This window comes from Pristiophorus japonicus, chromosome 5 (assembly GCF_044704955.1).
Source record: "Pristiophorus japonicus isolate sPriJap1 chromosome 5, sPriJap1.hap1, whole genome shotgun sequence".
Lineage (NCBI taxonomy): Eukaryota > Metazoa > Chordata > Chondrichthyes > Pristiophoridae > Pristiophorus > Pristiophorus japonicus.
In genome coordinates this window covers 142,464,280-142,483,480 of record NC_091981.1, presented here as the reverse complement: position 1 = coordinate 142,483,480, position 19,201 = coordinate 142,464,280, and the positions used below count along the sequence as shown (strand labels likewise).

The following is a 19,201-nucleotide window of genomic DNA, read 5'->3' as shown; positions in this document are numbered from 1 at the left end:
CAAACGAGCATACTATGCTTAAACAAAGGGGACTACAATGGGATGAGGGCAGAGTTGGCTAAAGTAGACTGGGAACACAGACTAAACGGTGGCACAATTGAGGAACAGTGGAGGACTTTTAAGGAGCTCTTTCATAGTGCTCAACAAAAATATATTCCAATGAAAAAGAAGGGCGGTAAGAGAAGGGATAACCAGCCGTGGATAACCAAGGAAATAAAGGAGAGTATCAAATTAAAAACCAATGCATAAAAGGTGGCCAAGGTTAGTGGGAAACTAGAAGATTGGGAAAATTTTAACAACAGCAAAGAATGAGTAAAAAAGCAATAAAGAAAGGAAAGATAGATTACGAAAGTAAACTTGCGCAAAACATAAAAACAGATAGTAAAAGCTTTTACCGATATATAAAACGGAAAAGAGTGACTAAAGTAAATGTTGGTCCCTTAGAAGATGAGAAGGGGGATTTAATAATGGGAAATGTGGAAATGGCTGAGACCTTAAACAATTATTTTGCTTCGGTCTTCACAATGGAAGACACAAAAACCATGCCAAAAATTGCTGGTCACGGGAATGTGGGAAGGGAGGACCTTGAGACAATCACTATCACTAGGGGGGTAGTGCTGGACAGGCTAATGGATCTCAAGGTAAACAAGTCCCCTGGTCCTGATGAAATGCATCCCAGGGTATTAAAAGAGATGGCAGAAGTTATAGCAGATGCATTCGTTATAATCTACCAAAATTCTCTGGACTCTGGGGAGGTACCAGCGGATTGGAAAGCAGCTAATGTAACGCCTCTGTTTAAAAAAGGGGGCAAACAAAAGGCAGGTAACTATATGCCGGTTAGTTTAACATCTGTAGTGGAGAAAATGCTTGAAGCTATCATTAAGGAAGGAATATCGGGACATCTAGATAGGAATAGTGCAATCAAGCAGACACAACATGGATTCATGAAGGGGAAATCATGTTTAACTAATTTACTGGAATTCTTTGAAGATATAATGAGCATGGTGGATTGAGGAGTACCGATGGATGTGGTGTATTTAGATTTCCAAAAAGCATTCGATAAGGTGCCACACAAAAGGTTACTGCAGAAGATAAAGGTACGCGGATTCAGAGGAAATGTATTAGCATGGATAGAGAATTGGCTGGCGAACAGAAAGCAGAGAGTCGGGATAAATGGGTCCTTTTCGGGTTGGAAATCGGTGGTTAGTGGTGTGCCACAGGGATCGGTGCTGGGACCACAACTGGTTACAATATACATAGATGACCTGGAAGAGGGGACACGAGTGTAGTGTAACAAAATTTGCAAATGACACAAAGATTAGTGGGAAAGCGGGTTGTATAGAGGACACAGAGAGGCTGCAAAGAGATTTAGATAGGTTAAGCGAATGGGCTAAGGTTTGGCAGATGGAATACAACGTTGGAAAATGTGAGCTCATCCACCTTGGAAAAAAAAACAGTAAAAGGGAATATTATTTGAATGGGAAGAAATTACAACATGCTGCGGTGCAGAGGGACCTGGGGGTCCTTGTGCATGGGGGGAAAAAAAAAAAAAAAAAAACTCTTTTTGGAGTTCACCTGCAATCCTTGTGCATGAATCCGAAAAAGTTAGTTTGCAGGTGCAGCAGGTAATCAGGAAGGCGAATGGAATGTTGGCCTTCATTGCGAGAGAGATGGAGTACAAAAGCAGGGAGGTCCCGCTGCAACTGCACAGGGTATTGGTGAGGCCGCACCTGGAGTACTGCGTGCAGTTTTGGTCACCTTACTTAAGGAAGGATATACTAGCTTTGGAGGGGGTACAGAGACGATTCACTAGGCTGATTCCAGAGATGAGAGGGTTACCTTATGATGATAGATTGAGTAGATTGGGTTTTTACTCGTTGGAGTTCAGAAGGATGAGTGGTGATCTTCTAGAAACATTTAAAATCATGAAAGGGATAGACAAGATAGAGGCAGAGAGATTGTTTCCACTGGTCGGGGAGACTAGAACTAGGGGGCACAGCCTCAAAATACGGGGGAGCCAATTTAAAACCGAGTTGAGAAGGAACTTCTTCTCCCAGAGGGTTGTGAATCTGTGGAATTCTCTGCCCATGGAAGCATTGAATGTATTCAAATCACAGATAGATAGATTTTTAACCAATAAGGGAATTAAGGGTTATGGGGAGCGGGCGGGTAAGTGGAGCTGAGTCCACGGCGAGATCAGCCATGATCTTGTTGAATGGCGAAAGCAGGCTCGAGGAGCTAGATGGCCTACTCCTGTTCCTAATTCTTCTATTCTTATGTTCTTATAATATCGGCTCGCACGTCCGTTGCCACTACTGAGAGCCTGCGGGCCATGTTTGTCACACACGGCCTACCCGATGTCCTGGTGAGCGACAACAGGCCATGTTTTACCAGTGCCGAGTTCAAAGAATTCATGACCCGTAACAGTATCAAACATGTCACATCTGCCCCGTTTAAACCAGCGTCCAATGGTCAGGCAGAGAGAGCAGTGCAAACCATCAAGCAAGGCTTGAAGAGGGTAACTGAAGGCTCACTGCAGACTCGCCTATCCCGAGTCCTGCTTAGCTACCGCATGAGACCCCACTCACTCACTGGGATCCCACCTGCTGAACTGCTCATGAAAAGAGCACTTAAGACAAGGCTCTCGTTAGTTCACCCTGATCTACATGAACAGGTAGAGAGCAGGCGGCTTCAACAAAGTGTGTACCATGATAGGGCAATTGTGTCATGCGAGATTGAAATCAATGATCCTGTATTTGTATTAAATTATGGACAAGTTCCCAAGTGGCTTCCCGGCACTGTCGTGGCCAAAGACGGGAGCAGGTGTTTCGGGTCAAACTTTCAAATAGACTCATTCACCGGAAACACTTGGACTAAATCAAACTTAGATTCACGGACTATCCTGAGCAACCCACTTTGGACCCTACCTTTTTTGAACCCCCAACATACACACCAGTGGCAACCGGCACCAAGGTTGACCACGAAGCAGAACCCAGCAGGGCCCAACACACCAGGCAGCCCAGCAAGGCCAGCTGCACAGCAGCCCAGCAAGGGCCCAACAAATGATTCAACAACACCAGCTTTCACACCAAGGCAATCAACCAGGGCAAGAAGGGCCCCAGATCGACTCACATTGTAAATAGTTACACTATTGACTTGTGGAGGCGGGGGGGGTGGGGGGCGGTGGGGGTGGTGGTGTTGTTATATATGTAAACTTGTATTTACTCTGTACAGCCACCAGAGGGCTCATCCCCTGGAGTCCGAAGAGATCCCATAATCCCTTGGGAGCACAGGTATTTAAGGAGGCTTCACAGGTTGGAGAGGCACTCTGGAGACATGCAATAAAAGACTGTCACACTTTACTTTGAGCTCACAGTGTTCAGTCTGACTCTTTCTCCATGCACAACAGCGACCATCTTTAAAAAAGGGGACAAGTCGTCTGCGGCAAGTACAGAGGAATCTCCCTGCTATCAGCCACTGGGAAAGTCATCGCTAGAGTCTTCCTCAACCATCTTCTCCCTGTGGCCGAGGAACTCCTCCCGGAGTCGCAGTGTGGATTTCGTCCTCTCCGGGCACAACGGACAGCTGCAGGAAAAATGCAGGGAACAGCGCCAGCCCTTGTACATGTCGTTCTTCTACTTTACAAAGGCCTTTTACACTGTCAACCGCGAGGGTCTACGGAGTGTCCTCCTCCGTTTCGGATGCCCCCAATAGTACGTCACCATCTTCCGCCTGCTCTACGACGACATGCAGGCCGTAATCCTTACCAATGAATCCATCACAGACCCAATCCACATCTGGACCGGGGTCAAACAGGGCTGCGTCATCATCTCAGCTCTCTTCTCAATCTTCCTCGCTGCCATGCTCCACCTCACAGTTGACAAGGTCCCAGCTCGAGTGAAACTAAACTACAGAACCAGTGGGAACCTGTTGAACCTTCGCCGTCTTGAGGCCAGGTCCAACCTCTGTCGTCGAGCTACAATATGCGGACGATGCCTGCGTCTGCACACATATGGAGGCTGAACTCCAGGACATAGTCGACGTATTTACTGAGGCGTACGAAAGCATGGGCCTTACGCTAAACATCAGTAAGACAAAGGTCCTCTACCAGCCTGTCCTCGCCGCACAGCACCGCCCCCCCAGTCATCAAGATCCACAGCGTGGCCCTTGACAACGTGGACCACTTCCCTTATCTCGAGAGCCTCCTATCAACAAGAGCAGGCATTGACGCCGAGATCCAACACCGCCTCCAGTGTGCCAGTGCAGCCTTCGGCCGCCTGAGGACAAGAGTGTTTGAAGACCAGGCCCTCAAAACTGCCACCAAGCTCATGGTCTACGGGGCTGTAATAATAGCCGCCCTCCTGTATGGCTTAGAAACATAGGTCAGGTATAGTGGACACCTCAAGTCGCTGGAGAAATACCACCATCGATGTCTCCGCAAGATCCTACAAATCCCCTGGGAGGACAGACGCACCAACGTTTGCATCCTCGTCCAGGCAAACATTCCCAGCATTGAAGCACTGACCACACTCGATCAGCTCCGCTGGACAGGCCACATAGTTCGCATGCCAGACACGAGACACCCAAAGCAAGCGCTCTACTCGGAAGTCCTTCACAGCAAACGAGCCAAAGGTGGGCAGCGGAAATTTTACAGGGACACCCTCAAAGCCTCCCTGATAAAGTGCAACATCCCCACTGACACCTTGGAGTCCCTGGCCAAAGACCGCCCTAAGTGGAGGAAGTGCATCCGGGAGAGCGCTGAGCACCTGGAGTCTCGTGGTCGAAAGCATGCAGAAATCAAGCGCAGGCAGCGAAAAGAGCATGCAGCAAACCTGTCCCACCCACCCCTTCCCTCAATGACTATCTGTCCCACCTGTGACAGAGACTGTGGTTCTCGTATTGGTCTGTACAGTCACCTAAGAACTCATGTTAAGAGTGGAAGCAAGTCTTCCTCGATTCCGAGGGACTGCCTATGATGATGATGATGTAGACCATGAGCTTCGTACCGGTTTTAAGGTATTATGTTCAGAATAACTCCACAAGACTGTGTTGTAAGCTCAAACCATTGTGACCTTGGTCTCTTTAATGTAACTCCAAAGTGAGGAAGCAGCATGGTGGATTGCCTTTTATACCTGCTTGCCCAGGGTGCACAGGTGACCCTTAGGTTTTCCACAGGTGTGCCCCCTGGTGGCAAGTCTTACACATTGGTGAGGTTTACATACATAACATAAGGTTCTGGTCTTCAAACACTCTATTCCTTAGGCGACCAAAGGCTGCGCTGGCACACTGAAGGCGGTGTTGGACCTTGTCATCGATGTCTGACCTTGTTGACCGTAGGCTCCCGAGGTAGAGGTATGGAAAATGGTCCACGTTGTCCAAGTCCTCATCCATGGATTTTGATAATTGGGGGGCAGTGCTGTGTGGTGGGGGCAGGTTGATAGAGCACCTTTGTTTTACGGATGTTTAGTGTAAGACCCACGCTCTCGTACGCTACGTTGAACGTGTTGACGATGGTTTGGAGTTCGTGTTCCGAGTGAGCGCAGATGCAAGCATCATCTGCATTTTGTAATTCGAAAACAGAGGATGACACGACCTTAGATCTGGACTGAAGGCGATGGAGGTTGAACAGTTTCCCGTTTGTTCTATAGATTATCAACACTCCAGTGGGAAGCTGGCTGACGGTGAGATATAGTATTGCAGCAAAGAAGATCGAGAAGAACGTTGATGCAATGACACAGCCTTGCTTTACCCCGGTTCGTACATGAATTGGGTCTGTGGTGGATCCATTGGTCAGGATCACAGCTTACATATTATCATGAAGCAAGCGGAGGATGGTGACAAATTTTTGAGGACAGCCGAATTTGAAGAGTACACTCCATAATCCCTCACAGTTGACAGTGTCAAAGGCCTTTGTCAGGTCAAAGAAGGCCATGTATCGCGGTTGGTGTTTTTCCCTGCATTTCTCTTGAATTTGTCGAGTGGTGAAGATCATGTCCATTGTGCCCCTTCATGGGCGGAATCCGCATTACAACTCTGGGAGGAGCTCTTCTGCCACGGGAAGAAGTAGCTTGAGGAGGATTCTTGCGATAACTTTCCCTGTGGTAGACAGCAGGGAAATTCCTCTGTAGTTACCGCAATCGGACTTATCTCTTGTTTTGAAAATAGTCACGATTACGGCGTCTCTGAGATCCCCTGGCATGCTCTGCTCCTTCCAAATAAGAGAAATGGCCTCATGTATTCGCGCCAATAGTGCTTCTCCACCATGGTTTAGTGCTTCAGTGGTTATTTCATCCGCTCCTGAGCCCTTGTTGTTCCTCAGTTGTCGAATGTCCTTTTCAACTTCATGTAGGGTTGGGGTTGTACTGAGATGGTGGCGCGTAGCGTGTTGTGGGATGGAATTGAGTACACTCACATCAAAGACAGAATCTCGGTTAAGGAGATCATCAAAGTGCTCCTTCCAGCGAGCACTGACTGCCTCTCTGTCCATGATTAAAACTTCTCCGTTCTTCGACCGCAATGGGCTAGGACCTTGGGTGCTTGGTCCGTAGGTGGTCTTTACTGTACTGAAGAATCCACGCAAGTCGTGGTTGTCGGTTAGTTGCACTTTCTCAACCCACCACCTGTTCATTATTTTGCAACTTATTAACTCCTGGATCTCCTGGTCGTTCTCGTCAATCCAGTCTTGGTGTTTCCTGGTCGAGTGACCGAATGTCTCCTCATAGGTCTTAATTATGGAGACCAGGCGCCATGAGCACCCTGCATCTCTGGATCACTTTGACTTGCCAGGTTGGTAGTGAGGCATTGGCTGAATGGAGTGCTCCAGCATTGATTTTCCTGCGGTATAGTTTCTGTTGCCGTCGGTTTTTGGGCAACATTGATAGACATTGAGTCTTTCTAATACTTTGATGATTATAGATGATAGTCTTCAGTGTCCAGTGTTTTTGCCACTTATTACTTTTACATGGGTGCACCAAATTAGTTGGACACTGGCATCTATGTTGGTGAGGACCTTTGGAGGAGGCCGAGTAGAATTGTCTAATCAGCACTTTTAGCTGCAAACAGCTTAACCTTGTCCTTTGCACTCCTGGTTGAGGATGGAAATATTCATGGTGCCTCTTCCTCCTGGTAGTTGCCTGGTTGTCCACCACCATTGCCGACTGGATTTGGTGGGGCTAGGAGCTTTAACCTCATCTGTTGATTATGGGACTACTAAGTTGGTACCTCATTCTAGGATATGTTTGACATGCCTTCTACATTTCCCATTGAACCAGGTTTGGTCTCCGGGCTGTATGGAGATAGAGGAGTGAAAAATGTACGGCCCCATATTATAGATTGTGGTGTGATACTATTTTTCTGCTACTGATGGCCCGCAACATTTCATGGCGTTTCAGTATTAGACTTCAAAATCTGTCCTTAGTCTGTCCAAGTTAGACAGGCAGCGCTACATGGTGGAAGATACAGTGCATTTCCATCTGTTAAGTAATCCATCTAATTTTCCAGTTATGTTTTGTTATGGCTCCAGAAGTGGCTGCCACTATCCTAAAATTAGGTCCCAATGATGTAATTTAGATGTCCATACAATTTCCCGGTGTTTATGCTGGTAAAACACTGTGTCATCTACCAGCCCCTACAAAATGGGTGTCTCCAGGATGCTAGGGTGTATTGTTTATGGAAGTGCATTTAAAAAGCTTCTTAATAAGATTTTTGTGGCTACTTTGGAATTTTTGGTTTTTACTTAACTGATTAGGAGGTTAATGCCAGGTTCTGGCACTGCCATTTTTTTATGGTATGTCTGTGATATTTGGATAATGGGGTTGCCAATACAAATAAGAGCAGGTGCAATAGATGGATGCCAGGCAGGTCAGGCTGCACCACTTGCCATAAACTTCCCATCCACATCTACAGGCAGAGGTGCACCGCCCTGTTAGCAATTCATAAGGGCTGCTTATATGCAATTTGCTGTGACCCCATGGCAAACTCCCAATCTATCTCAGAAATATTCAAAACTAAAATTATAGTCATAAATAATAGTGATTTGCAAGATACTGATTTTATTATGTTTCATCATTTGGATGCTACAAACTAAATATGTTATTAACCAATCTACCAATTATTATCTTTCCACTTTAGGTCGGGTGTCATCAATTCCTCACCAGAAAGGTAAGTATGTTATCTGTTCCTAAGCTGGGCTAATATCAGTAGTGGCCCTTCTTGATTTGGCCTTTCATTGTCCCTTTTTCTGTGAAAACGGCTTGCTGAGTCCCTCTAGCTAAAATCAGGAATTCACCTTGTGTTTATGAATCCACCTCCAACCACTTTGTAGGGCACTAGTTAAATATAACATCATGCTGTGTCACTATGCTGCACATCACAGATTACTCTTGTTAACATTGCAATATTTTTCAAGCTTTTATTTTGTTCATGGAGCTTTCATGGCCATTGTGTTGTGGTGTGAAATTGTTAAGAGTACTATTCAGCACTTTATGTTTGTGTTAAACACCCACATGCCAGATATAGTTTCCTCTACTCTGCTCCAGAAATATTTCTTATCTCTCAACTCAGAAGGCTAACCCTACTGCAGCACTGTGGCATATCTATTTCAGGTACCAGCCATCCATACGGCTGATTAAATCATTGGGAAAGTTTTGTGCAGTGAAGTTGTACCATTATGCCCAGACTGCTCAAAATAATTTAACTTCAAATCCTTACAATCAACAGATAAAGAAAACTTTTATCTCATCAGTCTGGGCTGGATTTGAACCCATGTCCCAAAGGTGAATGGATAATAATCGAACCCATTGCATGACCTAATCTTCCAAATTGAGTCATAAGCATCTCAGTCATACAAACCAATCTGATACTGGTATTATATTTGGATCAGATGTTATGGGGTTACACTGTTTACTCTCAATGCTCTCTAATGGGGTTACACTGTTTACTCTCAATGCTCTCTAATCATGCAAAGGAGAGCTCTGCATGTGCATATTTAACACGTGCAGAGCTTTGCTCATCGTCTTCTTATTGCAAAGTACTAACATTAAACTTTTGAAATAGAACAATGCAAAAGCAGCAGGAGACCACTTGCTCTACTAACACTACGATTACAGATAATGCCTATTCTTAAATAAAACATTTTTGATTTTATTTCAGATACAGATCTTTCCAAACGTGTGAACAAAGATATTAAGTTAGTATCTCTCTTAATTTATACTACGAACATTTCTGTAGCAGTAAATGTTTAAAAAATGGTTTAGGTATATGCATGAAAACAGTTGCAATTATTGCAACAGGGGCATAGTCTCAGAATAAGGGGCCACTCATTTAAAACTGAAATGGGGAGGAATTTCTTCTCAGAGGGTTGTAAATCTGTGGAATTCTCTACCCCAGAGAGCTGTGGAGGCTGGGTCATTGAATATATTTAAGGCAGAGATATAAGTTTTGAGTGGTAAGTGAATAAAGGGATATGGGGAGCGGGCAGGCAAGTGGAGCATGATCAGATTAACCATGATCTTATTAAATGGCTGAGCAGGCTCGAGGGGCCAAATAGCCTACTCCTGCTCCTATTTCTTATGTTCTTGTGAAGCAAGTTCAGATTTTCATTTTTTGAAACATCTGTTCTGCTTCCTTTGCTTGTACTCCACATACCATGGAATAAGGTAAAATATGTAATCGGGAAGTATCAGAAAACTGTTTAGTGGATCGATAAGATCAGTTCCTCAGTATGCAGTCTTAAGTTCTTTTTTTTCCTGTTGATATCAGTCTCACTTTAAACTGTAGCAGCACCAAACTTTAGGGATCCTCAATTATATGCTGGGGTTTCACTACCTAAAACATGCAGTTTACCAGTACAAAAATAGCAGTAAGTTTCCCACAGCTTGGGCTGCATGGTTATCTAGTCGAGTGAGGAAAATCCCAGCTTCCTGTAACAGGTTAACCAAGTACCATCAGTGAACCAAAATGGCTGGTCAGTCATCAAACATGCTGCGGATCTGGCTAATTCAGGTTTCTTAACTAGAGTTCAAAATAACTGCTGAAAATATAATTGATGCAGTCTGATTCCTCTTTTTTACTGACTACTCATGGATGGCTGTTTTCAAATATCCTTAGTAGTTTTCCATTGGAAGTTTGTAGACTTTGCCTATTTTTTATTGGTACTTTCCTACCTGTTCAATTGGGATTTATGCAGTTTTAGGAAAATTAAATTTATATTGAATTGCATAATTACAGCACAGAAGTAGGCCATTCGACCCAACTGATCCATGGCAGTGTTTAAGCTCCACATGAGCTTGCACCCACCCCTCGTCTCATTCTATCAACGTACACTTCTATTCTTTTGTTGCTCATGAACTTATCTAGCTTCCTCATAAATGCCCCTATGCTAATCTCAACCTCTCGATGTGGCAGTATGCTCCACATTCTCCTCACACTTGAGTAAGTTTCTCCTGAATTCCTTATTGGATTTATTAGTGACTTATATTTATGGCCTCTAGTTTTGGACTTCCCCACATCTTCCCTATGTCTATCCTATCGAATCCTTTCATAATTTTAAAGACTTCTATCAGTTTACCTTTTAGCTTGTTCAATCTTTCCTGATAGATGTACCCTCAGTTCTGATATTAGTCTTGTAAATCTTTTTTACACTTTCTCCAATGCTTCTATATCCTTTATGGTCTAACCAAGGTTATATGTAAGTTTAACATAACTTTTGTGCTTTTGAATTCTATTCCTCTAGAAATGAACCCAAGTCCTTTGCGTTTTTTGTGAACTTGTTAACCTGAGTTGTGACTTTTAATGATTTGTGAATCTGTACCCCTAGATCCCTATGCGCCTCAACCCAATTTAGACTTATTTTTACAATGGGTGGCCTCCTTCCTCCTACCAAAATGCACCACCTCACGCTATCTATATTGAAATTAATTTGCTATTTTTATGCCCATTCTGTAAATTTGTAAACATCCACTTGTATTTTGTTGCAGTCTTCCTCAGTATAAACTCTACCCCCACCCCGCCTCCGGCACAATTTGGTGTCATCACAAAATTTAATATTCTACTTCTGACTCCCGAGTCCAAATCATTTATGTAAATGGTGAATGTCAGTGGTCCCATCACCAATCTTTGTGGAACACCACCTCTGGTCTAAGCAACTCCTTCTAACCACTATTGTCTGTTTTGCTGTCCATCCTGCTATTTGTCCCCGATTCCAAATTACAGTATCAATTCTCCACTCCCACAGATATATTCATTTAATTCTTTAGCGATTTAATTGTTTAGCAATTCCAATCACATCACAGGCTAGTTATGAGTCTACTTTGCAATACCTTAACAAAGAGCTTTTGAAAGTCCATGTACAATACATCCACTGCATTATCCTTGTCTACTCTTCTATTACTTCTTCAAAGAATTCAATAAGCTAGGTCAAGCATGACCTTCCCTTTTGAAATCCGTGCTATTCTTTATTATATTTTTGGTTTCTGGTCTTCCATTGCTTGATCTAGTGGTGTAAATATTAAGAGCTGTACTCACTTTGACTGCCAGTGGGATAGATATTCAGGCACTTAATGTAGGCTGCAGGTCTGTATGCAGAACTGCCACAGGTCATCCAGAGATTCCTTGATGAATCTAAGTCTGTGAAGGTGTACCACTGTGCTCTCGTGCCCTTGTAAAATCTCGTGGGCCTATTGATCATAAAGGGTGTAATTGCAGGTTGTCCTTATCCTTTCCTATTTTGCCATACTCTCCCTTCGGGTTTGTTCCTTCTCTTGCATCAATGGAGCATGCACATCAATTCCATATGAAAACCCATCTTAAGTTATATCCTGAAATTGAAAAATTGCAGGGAATCAGTGAGTCTCTCACTGTGACAGTTTAAAGTCCACCTCAGTAAATACTCAAGAGAAAAACATCAAAAAAATGCAGGCAAATCTAAAACATAGACAAGTTGGAGCCTTTCTTCTCCTGCGGTGCTGTTGCTTTCTGTCATCCATCTCAGCGTCAGTCTTTTCCTCCTCCTCCAAGCAAGCTAACGGAATGATACATCAAATATGCTACAGGAATACAACTACAGCCTTCAAAAACAATTTCTGAGGTAGCTAAATGAAGTTAAAAGCCAATTGCCAAACCTTTGGCACTTACTAAAATCTAGCAACCTGTCCCTTTAACACAGCCAGCACCCAAGTGTCCAGATTTTAGAGGGGGAAGTCTGTCCCTGATCTGCACCCAGCATAATTAGGGAAAATCTGGGCACAGGCTAGCATGACATCATTTGATCTTTATTTACATATAAGAGCAGCACAAAAAGAAACCTGTCTTCTATATTTACTACCATAAGTACCTTAATATCAGAATAATTTCCTCCCTCCCTTCAATTTATCTGTGGCAGATTTGATGTTATGAAAATCTACTGTAATAGAAACTCCTTAACATGTTTGATGTTAAATAGAAATTCCATTGAATGCAAGTTTACTTTATTTCCTTGCTTTTGTAATGTAAAGTTAAAAAAAATTGTAGGAATGATGCTAATTTCTTTTCGGTATATTGCAGAATCTCTTCTGAGCATATTGTTGATTCACGAATAAGACGGAGATCAATTATGCAGTTTTCCACTCTGGATTGGACTAAAGTGCCGACTGCACAACAGAAACGCCTGGCAGATGAACCTATGCACTTATCTCAAATAATTACCACGCAATTCAGATAACTCCAAGATATTAAAGGTGTATGTCATATTGAAACAACATCATCGAGATGTTTTAAAATGAACTGGGTTCTAAAGAGAATAAATGCCAAAGATTGAACTGCATTATTGTTATTGATTTATTACCATTTAAACTACAGAAATGTAATTTACTATTTCCCCAAATCTCTCTATATAATTACTTTGTAATAACTTTTTCACTCAAGAGGGTGATCGAAGGATCTTACTTCTCTGAAGCAGATGGTCAGATGAAATACAACCTTCCATACATTGCAATAGTTTCATTTTACATATATTTGTGTTGTAATGTAAATGCAAGTTGTTGTCTGGATCTATGAAGCAAAAGTGCACCAGGATTCCACATAATTACATATCTATAATTTCTGGCTTTGTTCAATATAAACTGTACAGCACGCATTTCCTTTCTGTCACATTACACTTTCTGTGTAAGCAATTAGTTACTTTTGAAGTTAACAAAGACTTACTGCATGTCACGCATATTACATTTTTTTACTTCCTGTGACAACAGGTAGTATACGCAGTTGCAAGATTAATATATTATATAGACTATATTATATAATGTATTAAAATCAGTAAGTGTTACATGCTCCATTTTAGAGATGGATTTTGCCATGTTGAAGTGTCAACATTTGGTCATTACCATTCCCCATCATCTCTCCAGGTGTTGCTTCAAGATTTCCCATTGTTAAATGAGCAGCTGTTAGCAGGTATAAATGGTGAAGCTTGATTATAGATATAGAAACATAGAAAATAGGTGCAGGAGCAGGCCATTCAGCCCTTCTAGCCTGCACCGCCATTCAATGAGTTCATGGCTGAACATGAAACTTCAGTAGCCCATTCCTGCTTTCTCGCCATACCCCTGATCCCCCGAGTAGTAAGGACTTCATCTAACTCCCTTTTGAATATATTTAGTGAATTGGCCCCAACCACTTTCTGTGGCAGAGAATTCCACAGGTTCACCACTCTCTGGGTGAAGAAGTCTCTCCTCATCTCGGTCCTAAATGGCTTACCCCTTATCCTTAGACTGTGACCCCTGGTTCTGGACTTCCCCAACATTGGGAACATTCTTCCTGCATCTAACCTGTCGAAACCCGTCAGGATTTTAAACGTTTCTATGAGGTCCCCTCTCATTCTTCTGAACTCCAGTGAATACAAGCCCAGTTGATCCAGTCTTTCTTGATAGGTCAGTCCCACCATCCCGGGAATCAGTCTGGTGAATCTTCGCTGCACTCCCTCAATAGCAAGAATGTCCTTCCTCAAGTTAGGAGACCAAAATTGTACACAATACACCAGGTGTGGCCTCACCAAGGCCCTGTACAACTGTAGCAACACCTCCCTGCCCCTGTACTCAAATCCCCTCGCTATGAAGGCCAACATGCCATTTGCTTTCTTAACCGCCTGCTGTACCTGCATGCCAACCTTCAATGACTGATGTACCATGACACCCAGGTCTCGTTGCACCTTCCCTTTTCCTAATCTGTCACCATTCAGATAATAGTCTGTCTCTCTGTTTTTACCACCAAAGTGGATAACCTCACATTTATCCACATTATACTTCATCTGCCATGCATTTGCCCACTCACCTAACCTATCCAAGTCACTCTTCAGCCTCATAGCATCCTCCTCGCAGCTCACAGTGCCACCCAACTTAGTGTCATCCGCAAATTTGGAGATACTACATTAATCCCCTCGTCTAAATCATTAATGTACAATGTAAACAGCTGGGGCCCCAGCACAGAACCTTGCGGTACCCCACTCGTCACTGCCTGCCATTCTGAAAAGTACCCATTTACTCCTACTCTTTGCTTCCTGTCTGACAATCAGTTCTCAATCCACGTCAGCACACTACCCCCAATCCCATGTGCTTTAACTTTGCACATTAATCTCTTGTGTGGGACCTTGTCGAAAGCCTTCTGAAAGTCCAAATATACCACATCAACTGGTTCTCCTTTGTCCACTTTACTGGAAACATCCTCAAAAAATTCCAGAAGATTTGTCAAACATGATTTCCCCTTCACAAATCCATGCTGACTTGGACCTATCATGTCACCTCTTTCCAAATGCGCTGCTATGACATCCTTAATAATTGATTCCATCATTTTACCCACTACTGAGGTCAGGCTGACCGGTCTATAATTCCCTGTGTTTTCTCTCCCTCCTTTTTTAAAAAGTGGGGTTACATTGGCTACCCTCCACTCGATAGGAACTAATCCAGAGTCTATGGAATGTTGGAAAATGACTGTCAATGCATCCGCTATTTCCAAGGCCACCTCCTTAAGTACTCTGGGATGCAGTCCATCAGGCCCTGGGGATTTATCGGCCTTCAATCCCATCAATTTCCCCAACACAATTTCCCGACTAATAAAGATTTCCCTCAGTTCCTCCTCCTTAATAGACCCTCTGACCCCTTTTATATCCGGAAGTTTGTTTGTGTCCTCCTTAGTGAATACTGAACCAAAGTACTTGTTCAATTGGTCTGCCATTTCTTTGTTCCCCGTTATGACTTCCCCTGATTCTGACTGCAGGGGACCTACGTTTGTCTTTACTAACCTTTATCTCTTTACATACCTATAGAAACTTTTGCAATCCGCCTTAATGTTCCCTGCTTCTTCTCGTACTCCATTTTCCCTGCCCTAATCAAACCCTTTGTCCTCCTCTGCTGAGTTCCAAATTTCTCCCAGTCCCCAGGTTCGCTGCTATTTCTGGCCAATTTGTATGCCACTTCCTTGGCTTTAATACTATCCCTGATTTCCCTTGATAGCCACGGTTGAGCCACCTTCCCTTTTTTATTTTTACGCCAGACAGGAATGTACAATTGTTGTAATTCATCCATGCGGTCTCCAAATGTCTGCCATTGCCCATCCACAGTCAACCCCTTAAGTATCATTCGCCAATCTATCCTAGCCAATTGACGCCTCATACCTTCAAAATTACCCTTCTTTAAGTTCTGGACCATGGTCTCTGAATTAACTGTATCATTCTCCATCCTAATGCAGAATTCCACCATATTATGGTCACTCTTCCCCAAGGGGCCTCACACAATGAGATTGCTAATTAGTCCTCTCTCAATACACAACACCCAGTCTAAGATGGCCTCCCCCCTAGTTGGTTCCTCGACATATTGGTCTAGAAAACCATCCCTTATGCACTCCAGGAAATCCTCCTCCACCGTATTGCTTCCAGTTTGGCTAGCCCAATCTATGTGCATATTAAAGTCACCCATTATAACTGCTGCTCCTTTATTGCATGCACTCCTAATTTCCTGTTTGATGCCCTCCCCAACATCACTACTACTGTTTGGAGGTCTGTACACAACTCCCACTAACGTTTTTTGCCCTTTGGTGTTCTGCAGCTCTACCCATATAGATTCCACATCATCCAAGCTAATGTCTTTCCTAACTATTGCATTAATCTCCTCTTTAACCAGCAGTGCTACCCCACCTCCTTTTCCTTTTATTCTATCCTTCCTGAATGTTGAATACCCCTGGATGTTGAGTTCCCAGCCCTGATCATCCTGGAGCCACGTCTCCGTAATCCCAATCACATCATATTTGTTAACATCTATTTGCACAGTTAATTCATCCACCTTATTGCGGATACTCCTTGCATTAAGACACAAAGCCTTCAGGCTTGTATTTTCAGCAACAACATATTTGAAATCCATTTGCTCCTGAATGTACATTCACTTTCCTCTGAAGCTGTATTGCAAATTTTAAAGAAGGAAACAGTTTAGTGAATGACTCTAACGTGCAGACAGCTGGGTCTTCAGTACAAGATACTTTAAACTGTGTGTTCAGTTGTCTGCTCTGTTTGCTTTGTCCTGCATGCCACTGGTGGTGCAGCTCTATTTATACCACAGGCATTGTTTTTGGTGTGTGTTGAATAGAAATATGCAGGGCCAATGTTTTGTATAATAATTTGGAAATTACATTTCATGTTTGAATTCATTTTTCAGTGAAAACTGCAAAGCAGTGATCTTGGAAATACTTGATATGCAATGAGTTTGATTGCCCTGCCGTGTGTATTCCTGATTGAGAAGGGTTTCCACATATCTCCCTTGTTCTACTACCACCAAAAAAAATGTATAATGAGGTGAGATGCTACATTTGGCCTGTGTTCCTGGTTAGGAAGATTAACATAGAACCAGAGAAAATAGGAGCAGTAGTAGGCCATTCTGCCCTTCACGTTTGCACCGCCATTCAGTATGATCATGGCTGATCCTCTATCTCAACACCATATTCCCACTTTTTCCCCATACCTCTTGATGTCTTTTGTTTCTAGAAATCTATCTCCCTCTTAAATATATTCAGTGACTTAGCCTCCACAGCCTTCATCTGGGTTTCATACCTAATTGCTATATTAGGATGTTAAGGCAATAGAGAAGATACAATACAGATTCACCAAGATGCTGCCTGGTATAAGGACATACAAATAGAAAGACAACCTTTAAAACTTGGGGCTCTTTTTGTTAGAACAGAAGAGGTTATGGGGTGATTTGATAGGTGTTTAAAATTAAAGTATATAGAAACAATTTCCAGTGGTTGAGGGGTATAGAACAAGGATACATACATAATTAAATGATATTTTGGGCAGAGAATAAGAGAAACTTCATGCAGCATTGTGAGGCTGCAGAATGTATTATTGGAGTTGGTGATTGAAGCAGAGACCATGTCAACATTTCAGATGGAAAAGGGGGGGGGGGCGGTGTGGAGGGTAAAAGGAATATGGGAACTGGGTGGACACATTGGAGTAGGACCACTGCTTCTGTGAAGGATAGACATCAATAGCCTGGGCTAAACAGCCTGTTTTTAAATTTTTATTTTTGCTATGATCCCAGTCATGCCAGCAGGTCTAGCTTTACTGCTGTGCTAACACTGGAAGGACATAATTACAGTGTAACAAGTTTACATAAGTAGTATTCATTATAAATGTGGAGATTGGAATTTAAAATAATATAAGAATAAAGGACAGAATTATTCCCCAACCTCTAACTCTGCTTCACCTGAAGATTACACTTTGTATTCATTCCTTGGGGATTAACGTTCATTGACAGGCAAAAATCAGATGATAGCAAATTGGTAGTCCATTTTACACCTTGCCCAATTTTCTTTTTGAATGCAAATTTGTCAAAAAGTATCAAGCAGATCTCAGTCAGGCAGTATTTGGGCTGCTACTACTAGCCTCCATCCCTGGGTAGGGAATTGTAAATAACCATAAATATACTCAACTTGAGCCTGCTGCAGTTTTGGGCACTGAGTAGAAAGGTACTGTATTCCTCCAAAGTTATTTTAATGCTCAACTTCTTCAATATTATTGGTAATGTATTTAAGCAACAAGATCTAAGTATGCTTCCCTCCCCTCCCCCCTCCCAGTGAGGTATGCAAAGAAAAATCATCAAATCTCAATACACTAGTTGCTAACTCGCTTGGACTTATCCTCCTCACCTGAGACAATAACCATCACAAATAAGTTTAGCAGAATGAAATACATTAAAAAACTATATACATATGGTCACATTCAAAAATCACTGAATCTTCAGTCACATCAATGTTTTTACGTCACTCATTTGGATAAAATTCACAGCAATACAGATCAAATGAGTTATTCAAGATTTACTTGGAAGATCATGTAAGCAAATTAATTTCAACAGGCATTTTTTCCATGCAGTTGTGAGTCAAAGCTTCTCGGTAATTGGATGTCTCTGCTTTGACACACAACATATTAAGAATGTAGCTGACAGTTAACACATGATTAAGTAAATATTTATGTAGTTTTGAGAGTCTGTGCCAGTGGTTAGATGTGGGACACCCTTGCTCACTGCTAGCACATTGGGGTATGGAGCGAAAGCAGGAATGGGTTACTGAAGTTGCAAAAATGATCAGCCATGATCATATTGAATGGTGGTGCAGACTCAAATGGCCTACTCCTTCATCTATTTTCTATGTTTCTATGTTTGGCTGCTCCTAATTTTCTGACAATGACTGAAAAATTGTGGGGAGCATGTGGTCAAATTTTCAATGTGTATTCTAGTGGATGTACCTCCCCACCAGAGGTGTTAGGCCTGGCTCAGTGGTAGCACTCTTGCTTCAGTCAGGAGGTTTTCGGTTCAAGTCCCACGCCAGAGACTGGAGCACAAAATCTAGACCCTCTCTACCCTCTCAAATGGACTTAAAAGGTCCCACGACACTATTCTGAGAAGAGCTTGGGAGTTGCCCCGGCCATTACTTATCCTTCAATTAACATCCCTAAAACAGATGATCTGGTAATTATCACATTACTGTTTGTGGGACTCTGCAATTTGACTACTGCGTTTTCTACATTACAACAGTGGCTATACTGCAAAAAGTATTTAATTGGCTGTAAAGCACTTTGGGACGGCCAGAGGTCATGAAAGATACTATATAATGTAAGTTCTATCTTTTTAGTAGACTGGAGAAGCTATGTTGTTCTTCGAGCAGAGAAGGATAAGGGGAGATTTAACAGAGG

General features: G+C 42.8%; 1 protein-coding gene across 4 annotated transcripts in view; it reads left to right on the top strand.

The window, feature by feature from the left end:
• Nucleotides 1-12,789, top strand: part of LOC139264473 (leucine-rich repeat-containing protein 72) — a 202,857-nt gene extending 190,068 nt beyond the window's left edge. For all 4 annotated transcript variants that reach the window (XM_070881009.1, XM_070881011.1, XM_070881010.1 and 1 more), the window contains 3 exons: nt 8,131-8,160; nt 9,151-9,187; nt 12,541-12,789. In XM_070881009.1, coding sequence (XP_070737110.1) covers nt 8,131-8,160; nt 9,151-9,187; nt 12,541-12,697 — 224 coding nt within the window. In that variant the 3' untranslated portion in view covers nt 12,698-12,789. The remainder of the gene's footprint in view (nt 1-8,130; nt 8,161-9,150; nt 9,188-12,540) is intronic.
• The last annotated feature ends 6,412 nt before the right edge of the window (nt 12,790-19,201 follow it).